The sequence below is a fragment of the Sceloporus undulatus genome, chromosome 1 (genome assembly GCF_019175285.1).
Source record: "Sceloporus undulatus isolate JIND9_A2432 ecotype Alabama chromosome 1, SceUnd_v1.1, whole genome shotgun sequence".
Classification (NCBI taxonomy): Eukaryota; Metazoa; Chordata; class Lepidosauria; order Squamata; family Phrynosomatidae; genus Sceloporus; species Sceloporus undulatus.
The window spans coordinates 332,285,794-332,310,536 of NC_056522.1; the positions used below are offsets into that span (position 1 = coordinate 332,285,794).

The 24,743-nt window shown below is 41.3% G+C and overlaps 1 protein-coding gene across 8 annotated transcripts in view; it reads left to right on the forward strand.

Annotated features, from left to right (window-relative positions):
- The window catches only part of NUBPL (nucleotide binding protein like), a 124,017-nt gene that overhangs the window by 64,844 nt on the left and 34,430 nt on the right, over nucleotides 1–24,743 (forward strand). For 7 of the 8 annotated variants that reach the window (XM_042441092.1, XM_042441101.1, XM_042441082.1 and 4 more), the window contains 2 exons: nucleotides 19,012–19,132; nucleotides 22,942–23,024. In XM_042441092.1, the coding sequence (XP_042297026.1) occupies nucleotides 19,012–19,132; nucleotides 22,942–23,024 (204 nt within the window). The remainder of the gene's footprint in view (nucleotides 1–19,011; nucleotides 19,133–22,941; nucleotides 23,025–24,743) is intronic. The other variant, XM_042441109.1, reaches the window with a different exon arrangement.

Below are 24,743 nucleotides of genomic sequence, written 5' to 3' on the forward strand. Positions count from 1 at the left end.
GCAAATTAGCTTACTTGCTAATTAGCTTACTTGCTGTTCACCGCTATGATCTTTGGAATAGCGGTATATAAATAAAACAAATTATTATTAATTATTAATTATTATATTCCAGCCAAAATTTCAGTTCGTCTTCTGGAGGTAATCTTCCATCTTCTTTTCTCAACACTTTCTCGACAAATTCTTTCCAAATCCCCTCAAAGTCATTTCTTTGCCATAATCCTTTCTTTACTTTCAGTTTACATGTCAATTTATCATTAATAGCTAATCTCCATACCTCTTTGTACCAATCCTCCACTTCTACATCCATTTTCATTTTCCAACACCTTGCTATTATTAATCTCGCTGCTGTAAGCAAATTTGTTACCAAATCTTTTTCTTCTTTTTTCCATTTCTCTGAGTTATATAATGATAACAAAACTATATTCGGTCTTCCATCTATTTTTATATTCATAACATTTTCTATTTCTAATAGCACCTTTTCCCAAAAATGTTGTACATATTTACATTGCCACCACATGTGCATATATGACCCTACTTCTTGACAGCCTCTCCAACAATTTCTTGAATTATTCTTATTAATATTACGTAATCTCACTGGAGTCAGGTACCATTTCCAAATCAACTTGTAATAGTTTTCTTTTATCCGAACCGATAAATTTTTCAAGTGTCTTTGTTCCCAAATTCCATTCCATTCCTTGTCATTTATTTTACATCCTAATTCTTCTTCCCATAATCCCTTTAAAGTATTTCCTTTTATTTTTTCCTCCTTTATTCTCCATCAATATTTTGTAAATTTTACTAGTACAGTGGTACCTCGGGATACGAAATACCCAGGTTACGAAATTTTCGGGATACGAAAAAATCCCATAGGGAATCATTGTTCCGGGTTACGAATGTTTTTTCGGGTTACGAAAAAACTTTTGGTGCTTTTTTCGGCTTTTTCGCACGGAATCGCGGCTTTTCCCCATTAGCGCCTATGGCAATTCGGCTTACGAAGGCTTTTCGGGTTACGAACGGTGCCACGGAACGAATTAATTTCGTAACCCGAGGCACCACTGTAATTCCTTTTATGTTTTCATTTTCTTCCATTTCTCTTCCTTTCTGAACTATTTGTTCAAATTGCGTATACTTTTTCTTTTCTACATTCCTTTTCCTCCAATTTATAATCCATTGTTCTATTTGTATATAGTGAAACCATGAAACTTTTATTCCCATAAGTTTTTCTTTTATGTTTCCTTTCTCTATTCTTACATCTATCCAATCTTCTATTCTGTCTATTTTCCTTTCCTTTAGCTCTTTATCTAACAATCCTCTCAAATTCTTTGGGAACTTCTTTTCCATTATTATTGGTGTTACTATTGAATCTTCATTCATTAATTCTTTTTTATGTTTATACCATATTTCTATTATATTTTTCATTAGTGGGTTTCCAATAATTTTTATTTATTTATTTATAAAGTCCTTAAAAAGATATTCCATATTCTCATATCTACTTCCTCTGTATCTACTTCTAACCATTCTAAATCTCTCCCATCCAACATACCTTCTATCACATATCTCAATTGGTTAGCCTCATAATATCCTCTTATATTGGGAAGGCCTAACCCTCCCTCTCTTTGTGTTTTATACCAAAATTGTTTATTTAATTTTGTTCTTTTCCCTCCATTACAGAATGTATTTATTAACTGTTGCTATTTATTCAGTTTGGTTTCCGACACTTTTAATGGTATAATTCTAAATAAAAAAAATTAATTTTGGCAGTATTTTCATCTTAATTAATGCAATTCTTCCAAACCAGGATAATTGGATTTTTTAAATATTCTTCCAATTTTTTCTCCACTTCTTTCCTTAACACTACCAAATTCTTATCTTCCATTTCCTTTAAATCTTTCGTTATATTTATTCCTAAATATTTTATATTGCTTCTTAATCTTATCTCTAAACTTTTTTGTTTTAGAAACTCAGATTCCTCTTTTTTTGTATAATTAAATATCATGATTTCTGATTTATTCCAATTAATCTGTAACCCTGTCATTTCTCCAAATAACTTTAAATGTTCTTTTATTTTTCCCAATCTATCCACTAAATTTTTAATAGTTAATAGTGTGTCATCGGCAAATAAACTAATTTTATGCTTTTGTTTAAATCCTATTCCTTCTAAACTATTATCATTTCTTATAACATTTGCTAATAACTCTATGACCATTGCAAATAATATTGGTGATAGTGGGCACCCTTGCCTTGTACCTCTTGTCACTCTTATTTCACTTGTTATCCCATCATTTACCATTACTTTTACTGAATTATCAAGATGGAATGGGGGGTTAGGGTTTCCAATGTGTGGATGCTGCGCCCTGGCTCCATGCACAGGCAGCACAAAGTGCCGGTCTGTATAGGCTCTAAAATAGTATGTTTTTAAAAAGTTTTAAATCCATTAAGGAATTTATTAAAACATAAATAGCATAACAGCAAAAACATTAAAACATATTATGTATAAAAATAATTAAATAAAAGTGAAGTCGAAGGCTTTCATGGCTGGCATTCATAGTTTTTGTAGATTTTTTGGGGCTCTGTGGCCATGTTCTAGAAGACTTTCTTCCTGACATTTTGCCAGCATCTGTGACTGGCATCTTCAGAGAATGCTTTGCCTGGAAAAAAGTTGTGTGTGTGTGTGTGTGTGTGTGTGTGTGTGTATGTATGTATGTATACACACACATACATACTGTGTGAGCCTGGGAATGCAGGAGTGATTTGCATGTGTATTGTTCTGTTGCTGATGGCAGGCCTCAAGCTTGGAGGCGAATGCAAAAGAGGATTAGTGTCTGCTAATTGATGATCATTATCTGCTGGGAAAGCCCCTGACTCTGAGTGGTTTCCCATTTGCATTTGCTGAGTCCTCATTTTGCTATTCGTCAGGACTGGTAGCCAAATTTTGTTCACTTTAAGGGTTTCTTCTTTCCGGTTGAAATTATCCAGATGTTTGTGGATTTCAATGGCTTGCCTGTGCATCCTGACATGGTAGTGGTTGGCATGGTCCAGAATTTCCGTGTTTTCAAACAGTATTTTATGCCCAGGATGGTTTATAACGTGTTCTGCTACTGCTGATTTTTCTGGCTGGCCCAGTCTGCAGTGTCTCTCGTGTTCCTTGATTCTTGTTTGCACACTGTGTTTGGTGGTCCCTATGTAGACTTGTCCTCAGCTGCATGGTATGCGGTAAACTCCTGTGGCTATGAGAGGGTCTCTCTGGTCCTTGGCTGAGCGAAGCATTTGCTGGATTTTCTTCGTGGGCTTGTATTTGAAAGTTGTGCTTCCTCACCACTTTGCCTATTCTCTCTGTGACTCCTTTGATGTATGGTAAAAATACCTTCCCTTTTGGTGGCTGCTTGTCTTCACTTCTCTGGGTTTTCCTGGGCCTGGCAGCCCTTCTGATGTCTGAGCTGGAATAACCATTAGCCTGTAGAGCCCGGTCCAAGTGCTTCAGTTCATCTTCCAAGAAGTGGGGTTCACAGATGCGTTTTTGCCCAGTCTACCAATGTTTTGATTGTGCTTCTTTTTTGTCCTGGGTGATGGTTGGAGTTCTTGTCCAGGTATCTGTATGTATATGTGGGTTTTCGATATACTGTGTAACCCAAACGTTGGTTCAGTTTGCGGATGACTAGGACATCCAAGAATGGCAGTGTTCCTTCCTTTTCTTTTTCCATAGTGAATTGGATGTTGGGGTGGATGTTGTTCACATGGTTCAGGAATACAGCCAGGTCTTCTTCTCCATGGCTCCAGATGGTGAAAGTGTCATCCACATATTGGAACCAAGTTGTGGGTTTTTCGGAGCTGTTTCTAGGGCTTGCTTTTCAAAGTGTTCCATGTAAAAGTTTGCTATCACAGGGCTTAGAGGGCTTCCCATTGCTACCATTGTTCGTAGAATCCATTGTCCCACAATGATATTGAAAATAACTTGAATAAATAGAAGAATGTGCAGAGGGGTTCAGTTTATGTTCAGATTATACATGTCCACATCCTCCGTCGTCTTTCACTAGGGATGAAGAATATTCGGTCCTCCAAGTATTATTGGATTGCATCATCCCATCAACTCTAGCATAGCTGGTTAGGAGTGTGGGATGCTGACAGTGCCAGTCTTCTGGAGAGCTTATAAATTACCCACCACTGCTCTAATGACTTAGATTTTTTGGAAGGTGTGTCTGTTTATTATGTATAAGAAAGTGTTAACTATGAATGAAGTGGGTATAAATCAGTAGGGACTGTGAAGGAATCTAGCAACTTCTGTAACTACTGAATGATTTATAAAATACAAACAAAGTGAATTTTGTTTCACTGTGTTCCATTATATTTATTTATTGATTGTACTTATATCTTGCCTTTTTCTCAAAATGGCATCCAAGGCAGCTTACAATAATAGAAAACATCCCCAAAAGCTAAAACACTGGTGACAAAACTTAAAAGAGAATCAAATATCAATATTATTAAAAACAAGGAGCCAGCATGGAGTAGTCGTTTGAACACTGGACGACGACTCTGGAGATCAGGGTTTAAATATCTGCTCAGCCATGGAACCTTGGGTGACCTTGGGCAAGTCATACACTCTCAGCCTTAGAAAACCCCTTGATAGGTTTGCCTTAGGATCACCATAAGAAAAAATGAATTAGAAGCACACAGCAACAACAGCAGTTATTAAAACACAGTCAAAACAGTTTAAAACACTTAAAACATGTTTGTACCATAGTTTCATTAAAAGATTACGGTATCTTTTTTTAAAAAAAGTACAGCATACCACATTACATGCACAATATAACTCCATAATTATCTTTAAATTAGCTGTTTATCTTTAGCTGTTTATATTTAAATTAGCTGTTCATCTTCTGCATTTTTATGTGGAGTTATTAATTGTATCTGGTATTTGGGGCAGAAAGTTCCTGAGAACAAAACAAAACTCTTGTTATAAAATGGCACAGGCTGAAAGTTAATGGGACTTTTCTGATATTCATAAGGCCTGTCCAGACAGGCCAAAATAAAGCTGCTTCGGGTCACTTTGGAGGTATGCTGTTTAAATGATGCATGCATCCTAAGAGTCCAGAAGCCGCGCCAAAGCCATTCTCCAGTCCTTAGGACTGGAGCATAGCTTTGGAGCAGTTTTCATACTCTTAGGACACATGCATCATGTAAACTGCATACCTCCAAAGTGACCCAAAGCAGCTTTATTTTGGCCTGTCTGTATGGGGCCATTGTGTATCAAGTTAGTTGCAGGAATAAGCACACTACAGGTTTGGTTTCTTTCCTGGTTTCTTTTAGAGATGAAAGTATGTCAAGATATAGGTAGAAAAATGATAAATTAATGAGGATTCCAAGGATTCCTCTTACCCAGTGAACTTTCAATAATTCCTGTAAAAGTCTCAGATATGTTGGCCAATCCGAGAAGTCCTTTCTTTACTCTTAGTTCTTCTTCGTGGTCTCTGCGAATCACACAAATGGGTTTATTCTGCACCTGCGCAGCAATCCTCGGAAACTTCTAGAATCTCTGGGCAGAAAGCAGTGTATCTTTCTGCAACTTTTTGGCGGTAACTCCGCCCACCCATATATAAGGCCCCTGGTGGTCCGCTCCTCTTCAGTTCCTTCATTCCGCCGCGCTAAGCAGCTTGAGGAACTTCGCTTGCATTTTGATTGTTTCTTTTGATTGGAATCTCTGGCATTTGACCTTCGGACTTTCACTTGACCATTCTTCGGACTTTCCCTATCGGCTTGTCTTCTATTTGATCTTACGGCTTGACCTCGGAACGGTAACGGACTTGATTACCATGGCCTCGTTCAAGCAGTGCACTAAGTGCGGGGTGAAGATCCCTAGGGCCGATGGCCATGAGAAATGTGTTCTCTGTCTGGGGAAGTCCCACATTCCTGGCAACTGCCCCCACTGTAAAGCGATGTCGGCCCAGGCCCTGAAGAATAGGGACCGGACACTGAAGGCTGCACTCTACGAGAAGGTTTTGAGCCAGCCGGGCGGTTCTGGAGCCTGTGGAGATGCGGACGCTCCCAGAGCCCCTAAGACAAAAGGGGACAAACGCTCCGACCACGAGAAGACGCGGGCCCGTTCTTCATCTCCGCCAGCCAAGAGCCGTCTCAAGGGCCCTCCCAAGTACGGTCTCAGTGCCTCCGCCTGAGTCGAGGCCAGTACCGTCTACATCTCCGGTGACCGAGCCGGCGAAGACTCCAACTCCTGTACCGGCTTCTTCCCGGATGGTACCCTTAGAGCCCAGGGTCCTCCTCGCAAGCCATCTCTCTGCACCGGCAGACGCCCTGCAGATCGTGGATTTGGGCTCCGAGTCTGAAGGAGAGCTCCACGACTCCGATGCGCCCTTGTCTCCACAGAGGGCTAGGCCCCGTTCTCCTTCTCCAATGATGAGACCCGTACGGGACAAAGAGCGCCCCCGCTCTCCCTCGAGGAAGGACCGGGCCGCACTTGGGGCCGAGGCGGATGCCGCCCTGGATCCGGACTGCCCAGACTCCATGGAACGAGATCAGGACCTGTTTGATGCCTTTTCAGATCTCGTTTTTGACCACTGTACCGGGCAATATCTTATCCCGGTAGACCCATCCCGCCTAAGGTGTAACATCCGGGACCACCCGCGGGACCGTCGCCACATCGATGCCCCTCTCGGGCTGGACGACTTGGGCGCCACTGACTTGTCGCCCAGAAAGCGTAGTAGATCGCCATCAAGATCCAGATCGAGATCCCCACGCTCTGCGTCACCTTCTGATGACGACGAAGGTCCATTCGTCCCGGAGGGACCTGCGGTTCCGTCCCCCACGGACGATGTCAGGTTCTTCGCCGACAGGGTTATCCGGATGGCGGATGCCCTGAAATTGGAAGTCGCCCATCCAGAGGACGATGCTCTCGACCCGGTAGAGAGGAGGATCCACGGTTCTGCCCCAGCTCCACCAGCCCTGGCATATCTCCCATCGCTAGAGAAAATTGCCAAGCGCTCCTGGGACGCACCGGCCACCATCCTGTCGACGTCCCGCAGGATTGAAAACCTCTATCGGGTCACTCCTTCGGCACCTTCGTGGCTCTCCAACCACCCTAAGCTCAACTCGGCTATCGTGGAAGGAGCCCAATACACCTTTGTTCCGAAGTCCTCGTCTTCTCCAGCCGACAAGGACAGTAAAAAACTAGATGGGCTAGCCAAGAAGTTTTATGCCTCAGCAGCCCTGGACTTGAAGGTGGTTAACTACGCGGCCTGCATGGGAGCCTACGTGCAGTACCTCGTAGAGAAGATGGATCCCACCATCGCAGACCTGCCGGATGACAGGAGACGGATGATGTCTGCACTCAGGAACAAGATCCACCTGATAGGCGGACAACAGATCATCTCCGCGAGGCACTCGACAGACTGTGCGTCAAAGGTCGTCTCCGGCTCTATAGCCCTCCGACGCTACGCGTGGCTCCGGTCTTCTGACCTTACTCCACAGGCGAAGGCAGCTATAGAGGACATGCCCTTCGACAACTCGGGCTTGTTCCACCGGGATACGGACAAGAAACTCAGCTTCCAGTATAGGATGAAGACCGCCGCCAGAAAGCACGGTATGTCATCCTCCGCGTCCAAGTCCCCCCAACAGAGGTACCCTGGTCAGCGCCCCTGGCATCCAGGCGGCCACTACCGCTTCCAACTGCAGGACCGTCTGTACCATCAGGACACCCAGCCTCAAGGCCGATCCTCCCGTTCACCTGCTCCTCCAACTGACAGGCGTCAATCTTCCCAGCCCAGATACGAACAGGGCTACAAGAAGAAGGACGGTCGGGGCAAGAAAAGATTCTGATGGGTTCCGGCGCACCTCGTCACCTCCACTAGGCTGAGCCCTTTCTTCGACACCTGGGCCGCCATTACTAATGACTCTTGGGCACTTAACATCGTCCGTAGGGGCTATGCGCTAGAGTTTTCCCAGCTCCCACCAACTGGAGCTTTTGTTTCCACTGTCCCCTCGGACACCCTTCTCGACGAAGTGCGCACTCTTTTGGACAAAGGCACCATTGAACCTGTCCCCTCCTCTGAGTTCAAGCGCTGTTTTTTCTCTAGATACTTCACTGTACCGAAGAGAGACTTTGGCCTCAGACCTATAATGGATCTACGGGCCCTTAATAAATTTATTGTTTACAAAAAGTTCAGGATGGTAACCCTTGCTTCTATTCTACCACTCCTGCAGGAAGGCCACTGGTTCGTGACCTTGGATTTGAAGGACGCCTATTTTCACATTGCGATTTTGAAGGACCACCGGAGGTTCCTCGCCTTTGCCATCGGCCAACAGGCCTACCAGTACCAGGTTCTTCCCTTCGGCCTTTCCACAGCTCCCAGGGTCTTCACCAAATGCATGGCACCCATGGTGGCATACCTGCGTCAAAAAGGTATCACAGTTTTTCCATACCTGGACGACTGGCTCCTCACAGCGCCTTCCAAGGACACCCTACTCTGGCAACTCGAATTCACCCTGTCCCTGCTGCAAGCACTGGGACTACAGGTCAACTTCGACAAGTCCAACTTGACTCCTACCAAACGAATAGACTTTATAGGGACAACACTGGACTCTGTACAGATGAGGGCATACCTTCCAGAGACAAGGTTTCAAACCCTCTGTACATCCCTGCAGCCCTGCCTCTGTCAAAGACGTCTTCAGGCCCGTGCAGTGCAAGTCGCCATGGGACACTTAGCTTCTACCACGTTTGTCACACCGTGGGCCAGACTGCTTCTCAGGCCAATTCAATCTTGGTTCCTCTCCGTGTTTGACCCCGTTCGAGACGTGGCTACCAAGTTGCTCACCATCCCGAGGACTGTACAGAGGTTGTTACGGTGGTGGCTCCAGTTCGACAACGTCTGTGTGGGGATGCCATTTCTACCCCCCCAGCCAGACCTCTCACTGACTATGGACGCCTCCCTGCAGGGATGGGGCGCCCACACGTTGGACCTTACAATAAAGGACAAATGGTCACCGGCAGAAGCTACCCTTCACATCAACGTCTTGGAAATGCTTGCCGTGGAGAAAGCACTCAGAGCCTTTCAGTCGGTCCTCGTGGACGAGGTGGTGCTTCTTCTCACAGACAACACCACCGTCATGTACTACCTCAACAAACAAGGGGGTACAAAGTCAAGGACTCTGTTGTCAGCCACTATCCGCATCTGGGAATGGTGCATAGGACACAAGATTCTGCTGCAATGCATTCATCTCCCCGGCGACCAGAACAACCTTGCAGATCAACTCAGCAGGTCATCCTCCACTTGCCACGAGTGGAGACTGCACTCAGAGGTGGTGTCCCAACTCTTCAATCACTGGGGAACCCCCCTCCTCGACCTGTTTGCCTCCAGACTGAACACCCACACCACAAGATTTTGCTCACGGTACAGGGAGCCAAGATCGGAAGGGGACGCTTTCCAGCTCAGATGGACTCAAGGACTCCTGTATGCCTTTCCTCCGTTCCCTCTGATCACACGGGTCCTCTCGAAGATGTTCGCCGACCACACGGACGCAATCCTGATAACTCTGTGGTGGCCCAGGCAGCCTTGGTTCGCTCCGCTCCTACAACGAGCACAGGACCATCTCCGCCTGGAGCACCGGCCCGACCTGCTCTCGCTCCACGGCGGACAAGTTCACCATCCCGAGATGCAATCTCTCCCATTGGTAGCATGGAGGATCCGATCCTGAGGACACTTCCATCCGGTATTCAGGATATCATCAAGGCAGCACAGAGATCGTCCACACAGAGGTCCTATGCCTACAAATGGGATAGGTTCCTAACCTTTCTACAAGCAAAGGGCGTTCCACCTTCCCGTGTCTCCATCCCTCTAGTCCTGGACTTCCTCATGACTTTAGCAGATGCAGGTCTCTCCTTGAGTTCTATCAAGTGCTACCTGTCTGCTATTTCATCTCACTACCTGTTTCAGGACAAACCTTCTCTCTTTGGGGACCCTCTCATAAAGAGGCTCCTTAAGGGATTCAACAACTTGCATCCACCGATTCTAGACCCTACGCCACAGTGGAGTCTAGACACCGTCCTGGCACATTTGGTATCCAAGCCCTTCGAACCCTTAGCTACCACGGACCTGAGACTCCTGACTTGGAAAACGGCCTTCCTGGTAGCCATTACGTCAGCCCGCCGAGCTGGTGAATTGTGTGCCCTGAGGATGGACCAACCCTTCATTCCATAAGGACAAGGTGGTGCTCTGTACAGACATCACTTTCTTGCCGAAGGTGGTGTCTGCCTTCCACATCAACCAGGACATTGTTTTGCCGACTCTGGCTCCTAATCCGACCACAGACTCTGAGCGTCAGCTTCATGCCCTGGATGTCCGCAGGGCGCTGGCGTTCTATCTGGACAGGACATCTGCTTCCAGGCGTTCGGAGAGACTTTTTGTGTACTACTCCGAAGCCAAAAAGGGGCTGCCGGTGTCACCACAGAGGTTCTCCAAGTGAGTGGCCAGCACCATCCACCTCTGTTACGAACTGGCTGGAAAGCCTCTACTAGGTCGGGTTAGAGCCCATGCAACTAGGGCGGTAGCTGCATCCTCAGCTTTTTTGACAGGGATTCCCCTTGAGGATGTGTGCAAGGCAGCTGTCTGGTCCCAGCCATTGACATTCATTAGACATTACAGGCTGGATGCAAGGGCCAGGCATGATGCAGCCTTTGGGAGGGCAGTGTTACTTTCTGCCATTCAATAGACCTGTTGCACTGTTAATAAATAACACAGTTGTTTGGTTTACATACTTTATTGATATGTCATTATTGGTTATTGACACTCCCTCCTCCACTGACTATAGCTCGCTAGTCTAAACCCATTTGTGTGATTCACAGAGACCACGAAGAAGAAGAACAGGTTGATCACCTGTAACTGTGTTTCTTCGAGTGGTAATCTGCGAATTCACACAAACCCGCCCATCCATCCCCTCAGTGTCTGCTCATTTGACAATGCTTGTTGCCGCGCTGATTAGCGGCTCATTCGGAACTTAAGAGGAGCGGATCACCAGTGGCCTTATATACGGGTGGGCGGAGTTACCGCCAAAAAGTTGCAGAAAGATACATTGCTTTCTGCCCAGAGATTCTAGAAGTTTCCGAGGATTGCTGCGCAGGCGCAGAATAAACCCATTTGTGTGAATTCGCAGATGACCACTCGAAGAAACATAGTTACAGGTGAGCAACCTGTTCTTTTGTTTACCCTCAGTGATGTCATTAGTAGTTAAATCTGGCTCTATAGCACACAACCCTTTGATCATTTATCCAGTTCCCCAACCCTCTCAATCTCCATAATAAAAAATGCACCTTGAAATGAGAACCCTGCATCAAGGAGCCCTGGTGGCGCAGTGGTTAAATGCCTGTACTGCAGCCATTCACTCAAGACCACAAGGTTGCGAGTTCAAGACCAGCAAAAGGGCCCAAGCTCGACTCAGGCTTGCATCCTTCTGAGGCCGCTAAAATGAGTACCCAGACTGTTGGGGGCAAATTAGCTTACTTGCTAATTAGCTTACTTGCTGTTCACCGCTATGATCTTTGGAATAGCGGTATATAAATAAAACAAATTATTATTATTAATTATTATTATCTGAAGCGTCCAGGTATGGAGTAAAGCAAGGCACAAGGGATCTCTACCCTTCTTGTGGCCAGATAAAACATTTTATGAAAATTGGAAGTCAACAAATGGTGATTTCCAGTTTTGTCAGAAAGGGCTGGTGTAGCCCAGGGAAGTTGGAGGGTGGTGGTCCTTGGGTCCTCTACAGCTACCCACTCATTTTATATAGTGTCAAGGCATCAGTCCATTTACTATACAGTGGTGCCTCGGGTTACGAAAGTAATTCGTTCCGCGGCCGCTTTCGTAACCCGAAAAGCCTTCGTAAGCCGAATTGCCATAGGCGCTAATGGGGAAAAGCCACGATTCCGTGCGAAAAAGCCGAAAAAAGCACCAAAAGTTTTTTCGTAACCCGAAAAAACATTCGTAACCCGGAACAATGATTCCCTATGGGATTTTTTCGTATCCCGAAAATTTCGTAACCTGGGTATTTCGTATCCCGAGGTACCACTGTATATCTATACATCTTGGTAATGTGGCAATACCAATTATATGGCAAAAAGTAGTACTGAATTAGCACCAGTTTGGACAATAAGGAAGAATGAATGAGATTGGGAGCTAAAGGAGTTAACATGTAGGGAATTTAGGGTATGTTTCCAACCATCTGAGAGCTACTACATACTACAATTGGACACAAATTGCAAGAGTAGAACATGCAGCAGAGCCCTATTGGCAAAACATAGTTAACTGTTATTCTTTCTCTAACCCTAACTAAAAGAAATAATTATTCTTCATCAGATGTATTATTAGGCATCATTATAAATGCTATCAATCATCTCTATAAAGGGTTCTCTTGAAGAAATGGTGCTTATTAAACCATGGCACCTGCAATAGTGATTAAAGAGTAGCTATGCTGATGAGTTCAGTTGTCTTGACAGTTGGTGCTTAGACTGATGATGTAAGAAGCATCACTGTGAAGTTCTGAGCTTAAATCTTCTGCAAAATAGTTCTGTGAGAGGTCCACCATGCATTTTTATATTCATAGTCATTTATATGATATAAAATGTTTATTGACATATGATTTCAGCATTTGATATTTCATAATGTGAACTTTGAATATCCCGTCAGACCTTGTTTATAAAAGAAGACTCCAGGTGATGAAAAGCAAATTGCACCTTAAAACTACATGCTAAGGTACTTACTTATTCACTAAAAATACTGTCCCAGCTACAATGATTTTAAAATTTCATAATTATATGAATGTTCAAAACTCATAATGTAGCTAATAACAGATTATCCCAACTAAACAAATAATTTTGCAACACTTAACAAATCATTTTCCAGGGCTGCCTTGTGTAAAATACTTCTTTTTTTTAATGCTCAAGGCGAGGGACTCCAGAACTTTTTTAAAGTTGGAGCAGGACTGAATATTGGCAAGCAGATTGCTATTAATTGTGCTTATGTGCAGGTACTTGTAGGATGGGGAAATTATTTCCCCTATCCATTATAATCCAGACATCTCTAAATACAAAGATTCTTACAAGCACAGTGTATACTTATAAGCGCTCCCCATGTGTTAAGTGTAGCTTAGTACCAATGAGTATGCATGGAATAGATTATAGGGAGCCTTTATTATTCCTGAGTGGGCTCAAAAATAATAACTGCTTTAGTTTTTCTTAGTACTCCATCATTTAGTACACATATGCTTGTTAATTTTTGAGGAGGCTTAACTACATACAGTAGGAGCCTCAATGGTCCAATTATGCCAGATAATGGGGTGGGGGTGGGACTCTCAGCTTTCCAAGACTAGTTTTGGAGAGGGGGCTCTCATTTTGAGGTTCTTGCTCAAGGCGAATCACAATATGTTAAACATAAAACTTTAAAGCAGCAAAATAAATCTCCATTCAAGACCCTTCAGCCTTCAAAGATTTTCTGAAAAGATAGGTTTTACATCCCTTACTAAAGTACATCCAAGTATTCTGCACTGAACAGTGTTCCACAATCCTGGAGAATGTTACTCTAAAGGTGGTGGTGAGGGGGACATGTGGCCCCCACCAGCAGTGTCAGTGTCTCCTTAGACTCTTGAGGGAATTATTAGCTCAATGGAGGCCTGCAAGAGGTTGGTAACTATGGGGAATTTTCCACCTATGTATACCAGTACTCACTCCTTCATAATTCCAGTATTAAGGAATAAGAGAGTTTTATAATTGTGCTTGCAAACACATAAAATTAATCTCAAAAACTTTAAGAATCATACAAGGCTAACAAAAATATAAGTGTAGAGGTTGCATAGCGAGAAATCAGAAATTAGATGGGGTGATAATCACCAGTCCTGAAGATAGGGGTCCACAGAAGATGGTGAGTAGCTCAGACAGTGTCTGAGGGTGACACAATAAGTGAGAGAAATCTTATGTGAACACATGGTCCATGAGCAAACTGTGAGCACATGAGGCTAGAGCTGGGGCTGATATTTATATACAATTTAATAGCCTTGAGGGGTGCTTGATGGTGTAACAAAGCCTTGATGGGTTTCCCATGGAATTGAGAAAAGGGCTCCGGAATGGCTGATGTCTTTAACACTAGAGTGTCAAAACTTTGATAGGATTTGAGACAACACCTGGATAGCTTGACAGGAAAGGTGAATAGGGATACAGCCTGGGATGACGTGTAGGTATGGTCGTTAACTGCTTTGTGGTGGCACTTGCTTAGTCTCTGTTGTAGGAAGATATGTGGTAAGTAGCAAACCCATTTAACTTTTAGTTTAGTATAGTACATGTCTTCAGGTCAGTATGACCCCTCACCTAGTTTCCAATGGCCATTGTGACCTCTCCATAACTTGTCTAACACTAGTGTGAGGTGTGTGTGTAGGGTATGCTAATAAGAACGCCAATAAAAAAGATCTGCTTTTTATAGTGACTGAATTTCCTTCAAAGATGGATACCTGAAGCATGTCTTAATTGCAAGATAGGAAATCAGAGGTGTCATTGTGGCTAGGAGGATGTATTGTACAGTTCAGAAGATACAATATAGGAATAGCAGATCAGTCACTATCTGGTTCTTGGCAGTCTTCATGAATCTGTTTTATTAGGTTTCCATGTTAATTCCATATTTTTATATTCAAACAAGTATTTCAACATACTTTCTCACAAAATAGACATTTCTAAATGTGCTTTAGCCTAAAATACACATTTTTGTATGCGGGTTGGTATGTTTTTGAGCCAAGAACTACATCTGAAAAGTACAAGATCCAAGGGATAAGTTCATTTAATCCACACATTAGTCCTGAAGGATCAGACTTTGCAAGAACAAAGTCCTCAAATATCCATACATCTCTATAGGAATTGGAAACAAATTGACATTATTATTATTATTATTATTATTATTATTATTATTATTATTATTATATAGTGCTGTAGATTTGCACAGCGCTGTACATAAAAACAACAAATATAAAAGAGTAAATATTCTGGTACATTCAGTGAGAATGTACCAGAATATTAAGCCCAGTCACTTGGTTCAGTGTAGGCAGATTTTGCAGTGGTGTCTTATCCAGCCCTAACTGGAGATGCCAAGAAATGAAGCTGAGGCTGTTTATTTCCAAAGCTTATGTATTGAGCTAATGTCTCCTCCTTATAGTTGACAGGAAACACTATTTGTGTTTGTGTGTATGTACCTTTAAGTCATTTGTTGACTAATGGCAAACTCAACAATTTCATAGGGTTTTCTTATTCAGAGATAATTTTGCCAGTTCCTTCCTCTGACAGATAGCCTACAGCAACCTGGTATTTGTTGGCATTTTCCCATCCAGGTACTAATACTTTTTACTATTTATTTAATAGTGTTTACTGTGGCTGGACATTTGTCATTATTGCTGATACTTGATGGTTGATATCTTTAAAAATTATTTGATAAATATCTAATACTGTCAGTATGCATATTTTGGAAGGAACCTGAAAACATTTTCATAATCAGAACACCAATAGTTATCACCCCTACCCCTGGCATTAATGTATGTGTGCGTATGTGTATTTTAAAGCTTATATGTTCTGCCTGTATGCATTTGGGAAGGTGGGCTGCATATCTCCATAAATAAGGGTATGCAAGTGTGTATTTCACCATAGTTTCAAGACTATAAAACCTAGATACCTGAACTTTGGCATGCACACTAAGGGAACCCTAATAGCATGGACCCTGGGGATATCTGGTTTTAAAAGCTGATCAATCAATCAATCAATCACTGACAGATGTCCCTAAGCACCTGACACACCCACTTGACAATTCTTCCATAGTAGCTTCACATGGGCCAAAGGTATGGTGGGGAAAAGAACATGTGGCCTGCAAATTCTGAAAGAGAGAGAGATTCCTCCTCTCTGGTAAAGAGATGAAGAGGGAAGTAAGTAGAATGAAAGTTAAACAGACAAACCTAATGAAGAAGAGAAAAACAGCGAGAAAGAATAGAGGATGGGGAAAAATAGAGATGAAAGAAGGAAAGAGAGAATGACAGGATGGGGAGTCAGGGCTAGGGGGTTCCTAAGCCATGTGGCGTGGGGGCTTCTGCTAGTTCTTTATCTAAAAATCCCCAAAGATTTTTCTTTGTGATTAGTGTGAGAACAACAGAGCACAGAGAATTGACATAAATATGCACTTTGGGGGGAAAAAAAGGTGGAATATGTTGAGAATTTGTTTAGAAAATGAAAACATACAAAATGAGAAAGTACTCCAGAGTCAGTCGTTAAAAGGTCAAGACAAATAGTTGCTTGGTGACAGAATTACAGATATTAAAATCCATGTTTCAGTATAGAGAAAGCAGCACATTGCAAAATTGTTTTACTTTACAGAGTATTGGAGCCTGTTCATATGCTTTCTTGGATATAATATTATAAAGGGGGGCATCTCTTTTTTTTGGACACATATACCGGTAGGTTCTCTATCATTTTAATACGCAACATTATTTTGTCTAAATGTATGCTAATAATGATGATAATGAACTATAGTTGAATAAAAGCTATGTTTCAAGACTGGATTGATTGTGGACAGAGATTGTTTAGAGTGATGCAGCAGGAATCAGCATTTACTCCGTACCAGGAAAATGCCAAACTAAAACTGGACTTGCAAATCTGACTTTGCTGGGCACCAGAGTTCTGCCTTTTTAAAAAAGAAAACATGTCAGGATTACTAATCCTCTGATGATGTGGACCATCATTTTACATACAAGAGGAAAAGGATGTAAGGCAGCTAATCACAGATGTGATGTCAATACACTGGGCCCTTGGTATCCATGGAAGTTTTGTTCCTGGAAGGCCCTGGTGGATACCAAAAATGTGAATGCAAAGTCGGTATTTAAAATGTTAAATTATCTGCAATCAGCTGCAGCCAGGCCGAGAAGCAGCCCCAAAGCAATACTCCTTCTGTCTTGTGAGTCTTGTCATCCCAAGTAGCTTCGCTACTATACCTTAACTTTTACTGAGTTGCCATTGAACCAGCTATGCCATTGTAGTACCTGCCATTTCTCCCAAGGGTGTTGTAGAAGAACAGGATTAATGGCAGTGGGCCATCATCAGAGTACCCACCAGTTTATCAGAGCACCTGCTATCTGGCTTGGTGGAAGGTTTTGTTTCTTTTTTTTTTGTTCATTGCATGTTCAGGAGAGAAGGTCTCTTCAAATTCCATTTAGCCGTTGCAGTGAGCATAAGTAATGAGTAAAAATCCATGTAAACTTAGTATTTCTTAGTAACTAGGTTTTATATAAAGCCTAAGACGGTTGTTTTGAATACTTTGCTTTTCTTGAAGGAATGGAGACTGAATTGTGCAGTACAAGGTTTGAGTGTTCAATAAAACATAGTTCATTAGGAGAGGAAGAATCAGTGTTGTGTGCAGTCCAGCTAACTTTTCTGACAGGTTCTCTAAATTAACTCAATCCATTTAGAATTTAAAAGGCTACATCTAACACAGGCTCATTAGATTTTTCTTCAAAAGTTTGTCACTTTATGCCATATGTAATGATTCCTGTTATTTGATCTTTAAGTGTGCCTTTGCTGTTCAGAGAGAATAGAAAATCATGGTTAATTCTCTTCCCCTACATTTCCTGTAAATAGCCAATGACATATATTCTTTAAGGACAAAGATTTTATTAAGGGCCATGCTTTTCAAAGATTTCCTTTAGCAGTGGTGTGACTTGGCTGCTAAGGAATTTAAACTGAATGGCAGTCAAGGCACCAGATTACTTCTGACGAGGCAATCCTAAATGTGCATACTTGTATGTAACACAGAGGGACATACTTCTAGGTAGATGTAGATAGTATTGCACATCAAGACCTGGCCAGATCACATTTCTCTTCTGTGTGGGAATATGTGGTGAAACTTTTTTTGCCAACTATGAGTTTGAAGTGTGGGTTGAAAGACCCAACAAATTGGCAATTAGAGAGAGATTTGACAAACTGAGAGAGAGAATAGGTCTAACTTATTAAAGCTCAAAGTTCTGTGCTGATCCTGTTACTTTTGAGTGTGCAATGCTTTTGAGCTGGCACCAGCTGGTATTTTTATTTCAGCCTGCTCAATCTATATATGGTAAATTTATAAACACCAGAACTCTTTCAAGCAACTGAACCTGCCTGGAAACCTCTTACTGGTCAAGGAATGTGTGTGCGCATGTGCGCATGAGCATGCATGCAAAAAATTATAATTGCAATATACAGTATATAATTGCAACATAGCATGCTTCATTCATCTGTTAATGGTTACACCAGCTCCACTGGCTGCCACTAAGTTTCTGAGCATTATTCAGAATGATGACTGTGCTCTATACAGTTCTGGTCCAGACTGTCTGAAAGACTATATCTTACTATATTAGCATGCCTGGTTTCTAAGATCTTTGGGAGAAGCACTTTCCTCAGTTCTACCAACTTCAGAGGGACATTTAGGAGGAACATGAGATGGTCTACTCTATGGCTGCTCGTAGTCTGTGGAACTCACTTTCCAATGAAGCTATGTTAGCTCCCTCTTTCCTGACCTTTAATCATGAGGACATTTCTATACCAGCAGGCATTTGGAAATTGAATATTTTAAATGAAGAATTTCCTGCTTTAATACTGTGCTGTTTTTAACCTGTGTATTTACATTAATGTTTTATATGGTTTTGGTTCTATAGACAGTTTTATATTATTTTATTCTTAACCTTTTTATATATGTTTAGCTAATTGTGGTTTTACTTGTATTTCTTTTTATTCTGTAACCCACCATCCCCCACTTTTGGGCAAAAGACAGGATATAAATAAACTGTTTGACTGATTGATAAATTATGAAATGGAGCCATAAGAATTTAGAATAGGGACTCAAGCTTTTTTTCTTTCTGGGTGGTGGGTTTATTTCTGTGACTTTGTCTTGCTGGAGGAAATGGACCTTTTATTTCATATGGAATAGCATATTTCACACCTTTATATGTTTTTGTAATTGCCAGGTTTTAGGGCTTGTTCAAAACATGAGCATTTTCCAGTGTCCTAAATGCAAACATGAAACCCATATTTTTGGAGCTGATGGCGTGAAAAACCTGGCCAGTGATCTTGGTCTGGATATTTTGGGTAAGAAAACAGAAATTTTAAAATCTTTATTTTGATAAGATAGCATTATATCTCACTTTTTTCTGAATTGGTTATTTGCTTTTTAGTCCCATTAAAGCAAAATAATATAAAACAGATGTCAGACCCCTAACTCTAGGTAGTTAAATGTCTGAGTTATGGTATCTCACATTGTGTTCATGCAACTATGATGCATACAGAGTTGTACTCAAATATATTTATTTGAGCCTGATATTTTACATCTCCTGATTTCCGTTACGTATGTTTCCAAATGCAGGGGATAATATTTTGCACTCCCATTTCAATAGCTGACATTTTACTGTATCTAAATGTACAGTCACCCCTCCTAATGCACTGATCTGAGATTCGTGCCCTTGAATGTATGTGGAGGGGCAACCTCGGCTACTTGCAATGGCGTGCATGCCCAGTGAGCCTCCATTTTTGCGTGGGGGAGTCTGGAACGTTTCTCCTGCGAAAACGGAAGGCCACAACTGTATTATATTACTACAATTTTAAAAGTAGATGTAGACAGTATATGGCTTTATATATTTAGCATAGTAACCATTTTTACCTTATCTATATCTCAATATGTATAACTTCTACTTCTCATCTGGTCAGCCCTCCTGATACCCTTAAGAAAACGGAAGAATGACCAGACCTTGAAAAGTTCTGCATTCACAGAACCTTCTCCCTATTCAACTTGGCAATGCTAGTTGGAGAATTCTGGGAGTTGCAGTTCAAAAGAATAGTTTGTCAACATCTCACAGGTGAACAAGCAGACAGGAGTTGTTGGCTGTATGAGAGACACCCTTCTAGGTTCTTCAGCTGTGCTGGGGCGGGTCGAGGGAGAATATAGTGGTGGTTGGGACGTGCAGCATTGGGGCAGTGCTAAGAATTTAGCTTGTTGAAGAAACTAGCAGTTATTGATGTAGTTCATTCTACATCCTAAACCTGCCACACTTTAACTATAAGTTGATATGAACTATAACATACCTTAATTAAGCTGGTAAAGGAGATAATTATACCTGCTAATGATACATATTTTCATGCACTGCTATAATTACATTGGTTCATGCAGATTATTCATTAAGGCTCAGGAAGTTGACTTCACAAAACTCTTCATAGATACATCAGGGGCTGACAGACTTAGCAGAGCAAGGAAATCTATAATTAGAAGTACACAGTTGGGTTAGCTTGGCTGTCTGCTGGATGCATAATGAGGCTTAGAGTCTGGAACCTTGTTTCAGCCTTGAGTTGCACTGACCACGAGTCGGAAGTCTCCAGTGACAAGACTTCCCACAATTAGAAGAGATCCATTGTAGTCCTGACATGCACCAATATATGTGGAAGCAAATAATTAGCAAAGAATGACCAGTGCTGAATGTGAGATCTGAATGTAGTCCTAGTATAACCTGTAGTTTGTGAAAGTATAAAAGACAAGCAAAATTATTCAAGTGCTCACTTTTTTTTATGCCAGAGCATTTTGACTAGCGGGGGGGGGGGGGGGGGGGTTAAAATCATTATTGTTGTTAGTCTTTCACAGAATGGCCATTATATATTTTTTCTCATTTGGAGCTGAAGCCTTATATTCCACCTATCTATTACAAGACATAGATAAAACAAGGATGAGCAAAATGCAGCCCCCACCATGTGTTGTGGTACTGCAACTCCCAGCATTCTTCACTTTTGGATGTTGATAGGAGTTGCAGTCCAATGACATATAGAGGGATGCAGTTTGCTCTTGCCTGACCTACATGATCCAGAATATTGGCCAGGAGTGAAGAAGAAGTTTAATCACTGTTGAATAGTGAGATGGAGCTGATACAGCCTTCTTTGTATCCATGAGCCAAGTATGGGCTTCCTTTGAAAGAAAGCAGAATTCTGAGATTCCAGGATACTACTATACCACATTTTATGTGGCTATGCCAGCAACCATTTGTGTTACCAAAGCTGATAAGAAAACAATATTGATGATACATAAAGAAGCATCAGTGGGTCACATCTAAACAATCCCAATCATAGTAGCTGTATTTTGCTTTAGTAACACCCATAAATAAAGCTTTACAGAACAATTAGTTAGCTCAAGAGAACATCTTTTTATATACAGTTAAATGTAAGTACTTTCATCGTAAAATGAAGAATTTTACAGTCTAACCTTGATTTTCTGGCAACATAGTGATCAGGACTATAGTCACAATTGCAGTGCAACACCGTATCAGTGAGACTTAAAACCATTTCCTGTATAATAGGAGTATGGAACATCCCTCCCCCCCATATTGTGGACCATAACTCCCATAAACCCATAATATCATTGCCATGCTATCTGGTACTTCAGTCTGAACCATCTAGAGGACCAAATCTCCCCCACCCCTACTATATAACTCAGTAGTGAAGTGAAGTGAAAAGAAAAGGAAAGACTATCCCAGCATATTATAGTCAACACTTTACTCATTGCACAGTATAATGGTTGAATTCTTTTAAAAAGTTGTATACAGTATATTAAAAACATGTTAATGTCCAATTTTTCTTTATTTCTGTGGGAATCCCCCACTGATTAGAAAAACAGAATATACAATTGTCAACTGTTGGGAGGGAAAATTAATTGAATATGTAACTAGCACTTAATTAAACCAGTAGTTCTCTAATAACAATAACACTTCCTTTCATTTTGACAATTAAATATTTAAACATGTATTTGAATATTGATTAGAATATTACCATATTGGAAATCAGTAGGGAATGAACTGTAGTACTGAAGAAATAATGCTGTATATGAATAAACGGCAAACTGGAACGCTCCACTGTGGACCTGATTTTTATGTGCATGGAAAGCACTGCTTGTATTCGGTAGGGCTTTGGGCTTTAGATTTGGCATGACAGGATCACGAAGCTCAACACTGTAACACAAACCCCTGCAAAGCCAGCTTGTGGTTCCAAAGTAGAATAAATAAATAATAAATAAATAAAGTTTTTATTTATATCCCGCTCCTTCCTATGATCAGGGCGGCTTACAACAAAGTTAAAAACATTAATACATGAAGCATTAAAATACAAAAAATACATTAAAATACAAATACATCAGCCCTCCATTACAAATAACAGGCAAAAAAGCCCCATAGCCCAACCTCTTGGCCACGGAAGAGGAGGGAGGCCCACAGGATTTTATTCGGGGAATGCCTGTTGGAACAGGAAGGTTTTCAGGTCCTTCCTGAATTGGGCCAGGATGGTAGTCGAGCGGAGCTCAGTGGGCAGCGTATTCCAAAGGGCTGGGGCAGCAGTGGAAAATGTCCTCCGTGTAGTGGAGGATAATCTCGCCCCAGGCACCTTCAGTAATTGCTGCCCAGACGTTCTGAGGGTGCGAGGCGGAATGTACGGGGAGAGGCGGTCCTTTAGGTATCCTGGGCCCAAGCCATTTAGGGCTTTATAGGTAATTACCAACGCCTTATACTGAGCCCGGAAGCGAATAGAGACTATTGGGCTGAAAAGCAAAAAATAATGCCTAATGATGCATTCAAATCTGACGTGCTTTCCTTTTGTAATCCAAAATAGGTCATCTAAGAATTTTGGTTCCAGTTATTGGGTGCTTTCAGCAAACAAGAAAGGAGACTCTCCGCTTTGGTAGATGATCACAAAACAGTGTTCCATCTATTAAAGAAAGAAGTGTATAAAGATAGTAAAAATATTGGAAAAACTTGTATTTCAAATACTAGTTGTTTTAATGAAATTTGTTTTCAAATGACATCAGTGCTAGTTGAATTAAGGAACATGGACATCATACTGAGCCCTGGAGTTAATTTCTTTTGTTAATACAGGTGATGTTCCACTGCATGTCCATATAAGAGAGACATCTGATGCTGGCAAACCTATTGTAGTTTCACAGCCACAGAGCAATGTGGTGAGTTCAATGTAATAGCTATGTTGAAGGTGGTCAGGAATTGGATTGATTACAAATCCTTGTCTTTTTGCTAACAGAATTTCGACAAATCTCAGTTCTTTTTCACTTTGCTTATCACATGTGGTATCTATTTCTAGATATCTGTTTAATAACTGTTTAGCAATGATTTGAAAGCGATTTAGTTACATTACCTGCTTACTAAGAAAGTAAAAGAAATCGGAGATAAGACTCAACAGCTTGATCTTGAATAGTATTCAGTGTATTATTTTGTAGTGGACAGGTAAGTACAGTTGGCCCTTCTTATACATGGATTTTTTATACACAGATTCAAGCATACACGGTTTGAAAATGTTCCAAAAAAGTATAAATTTACCTTGATGTTCCATTTTTTATAAGGGACACCATTTTGCTATGTCATTATATTTAATGGGACTTGAGCATACACAGATTTTGTTATACATGGGAGATCTTGGAACCAAACCCCAGCCTATAACAAGGGTCCACTGTATGTGAATGAAGGGTCAGTTTTACTGACTTTGGGTCCCTTTCTGGGAGAAAAGCAGCCTAGAAACAAAACAAAACAAATAAATATTAAAGATATACAGACTATTGAACCTGCTCATTGGCAGTAAAATGAATTTCTAATATGTGCAATCCAAGTATGAATTTATTATCTCAAAGACTTCCAAATAGGGTGGGAAATATGAATGGGTGAATCTGCCAGGGTGGGGTTTGCTTTGTTCATAATTTTTTCAACCTTAGTGTTTTTGTCCCATTTCTTCATCAGTCTGCAATTTCCACATGGACTACTTCTTATAATATATAAATTTCAAATATGTGCCAAACATATGCACTTCTGCAGTTTTACTTAGTCTAATGCATTTTAGTTTCAATGATAGTTTCATTATATTTCATGTTATGTATGTTTTTAGGATATAAGATTTTATCCGTCGCTATTTTAATTTTTAAAAGCCATTTTGAGTCACATGGCTAGGCAAAGGGTATTATTATTATTAGTATTTATATAGATAATTTCTGTGTTTTTTTTTAACAAGGGAACTGTCTTGCAAAATTTTGAAAATTGCCAATATTTATTTAATTTATATCTCATCTTTCTCTCAATATGGGACCCAAGGTGGCTCACAGCGCAGATTGCAACAAAAAACAGCTAAAAATAACTATAATAGAGGTGGTTTGTTTTTTTTAAAGAGAAGCTATATGTAATATTGGCATTTCCAAGACTGACTGCACAGTTCTTAGTCTTGGATACTTGCCACTCTCACCTTAGCCCAAGTTCCCCTTCAGAATCCCTCCTTTGATTTGGGGTGTCTGGGTAGTAGCTTTCTGTTCTACAGCCACTCCTTGATTTAGAGTGAAAGAAGACAGTTTGAATTAGAGTTAACAATATAACAAGAGAATTAATGTGTTTTATTATATGCTATAGAAAAATAAATGATTTAACAAGTTCCAGTTCTAGTTCCAAACATATTATTGAACTGGAGTTATGTCAGACCTCTCCCTTCAGTCAGGAGCCCTGGTGGCACAGTGGTGAAATGCCTGTACTGCAGCCACTCACTCACAAATCGCAAGGTTGCGAGTTCAATACAGTGGTACCTCGGGTTACGAAATTAATTCGTTCCGCGGCTAATTTCGTAACCCGAAAAACCTTCGTAAGCCGAATTGCCATAGGCGCTAATGGAAAAAATAGCTCTCTGCTGC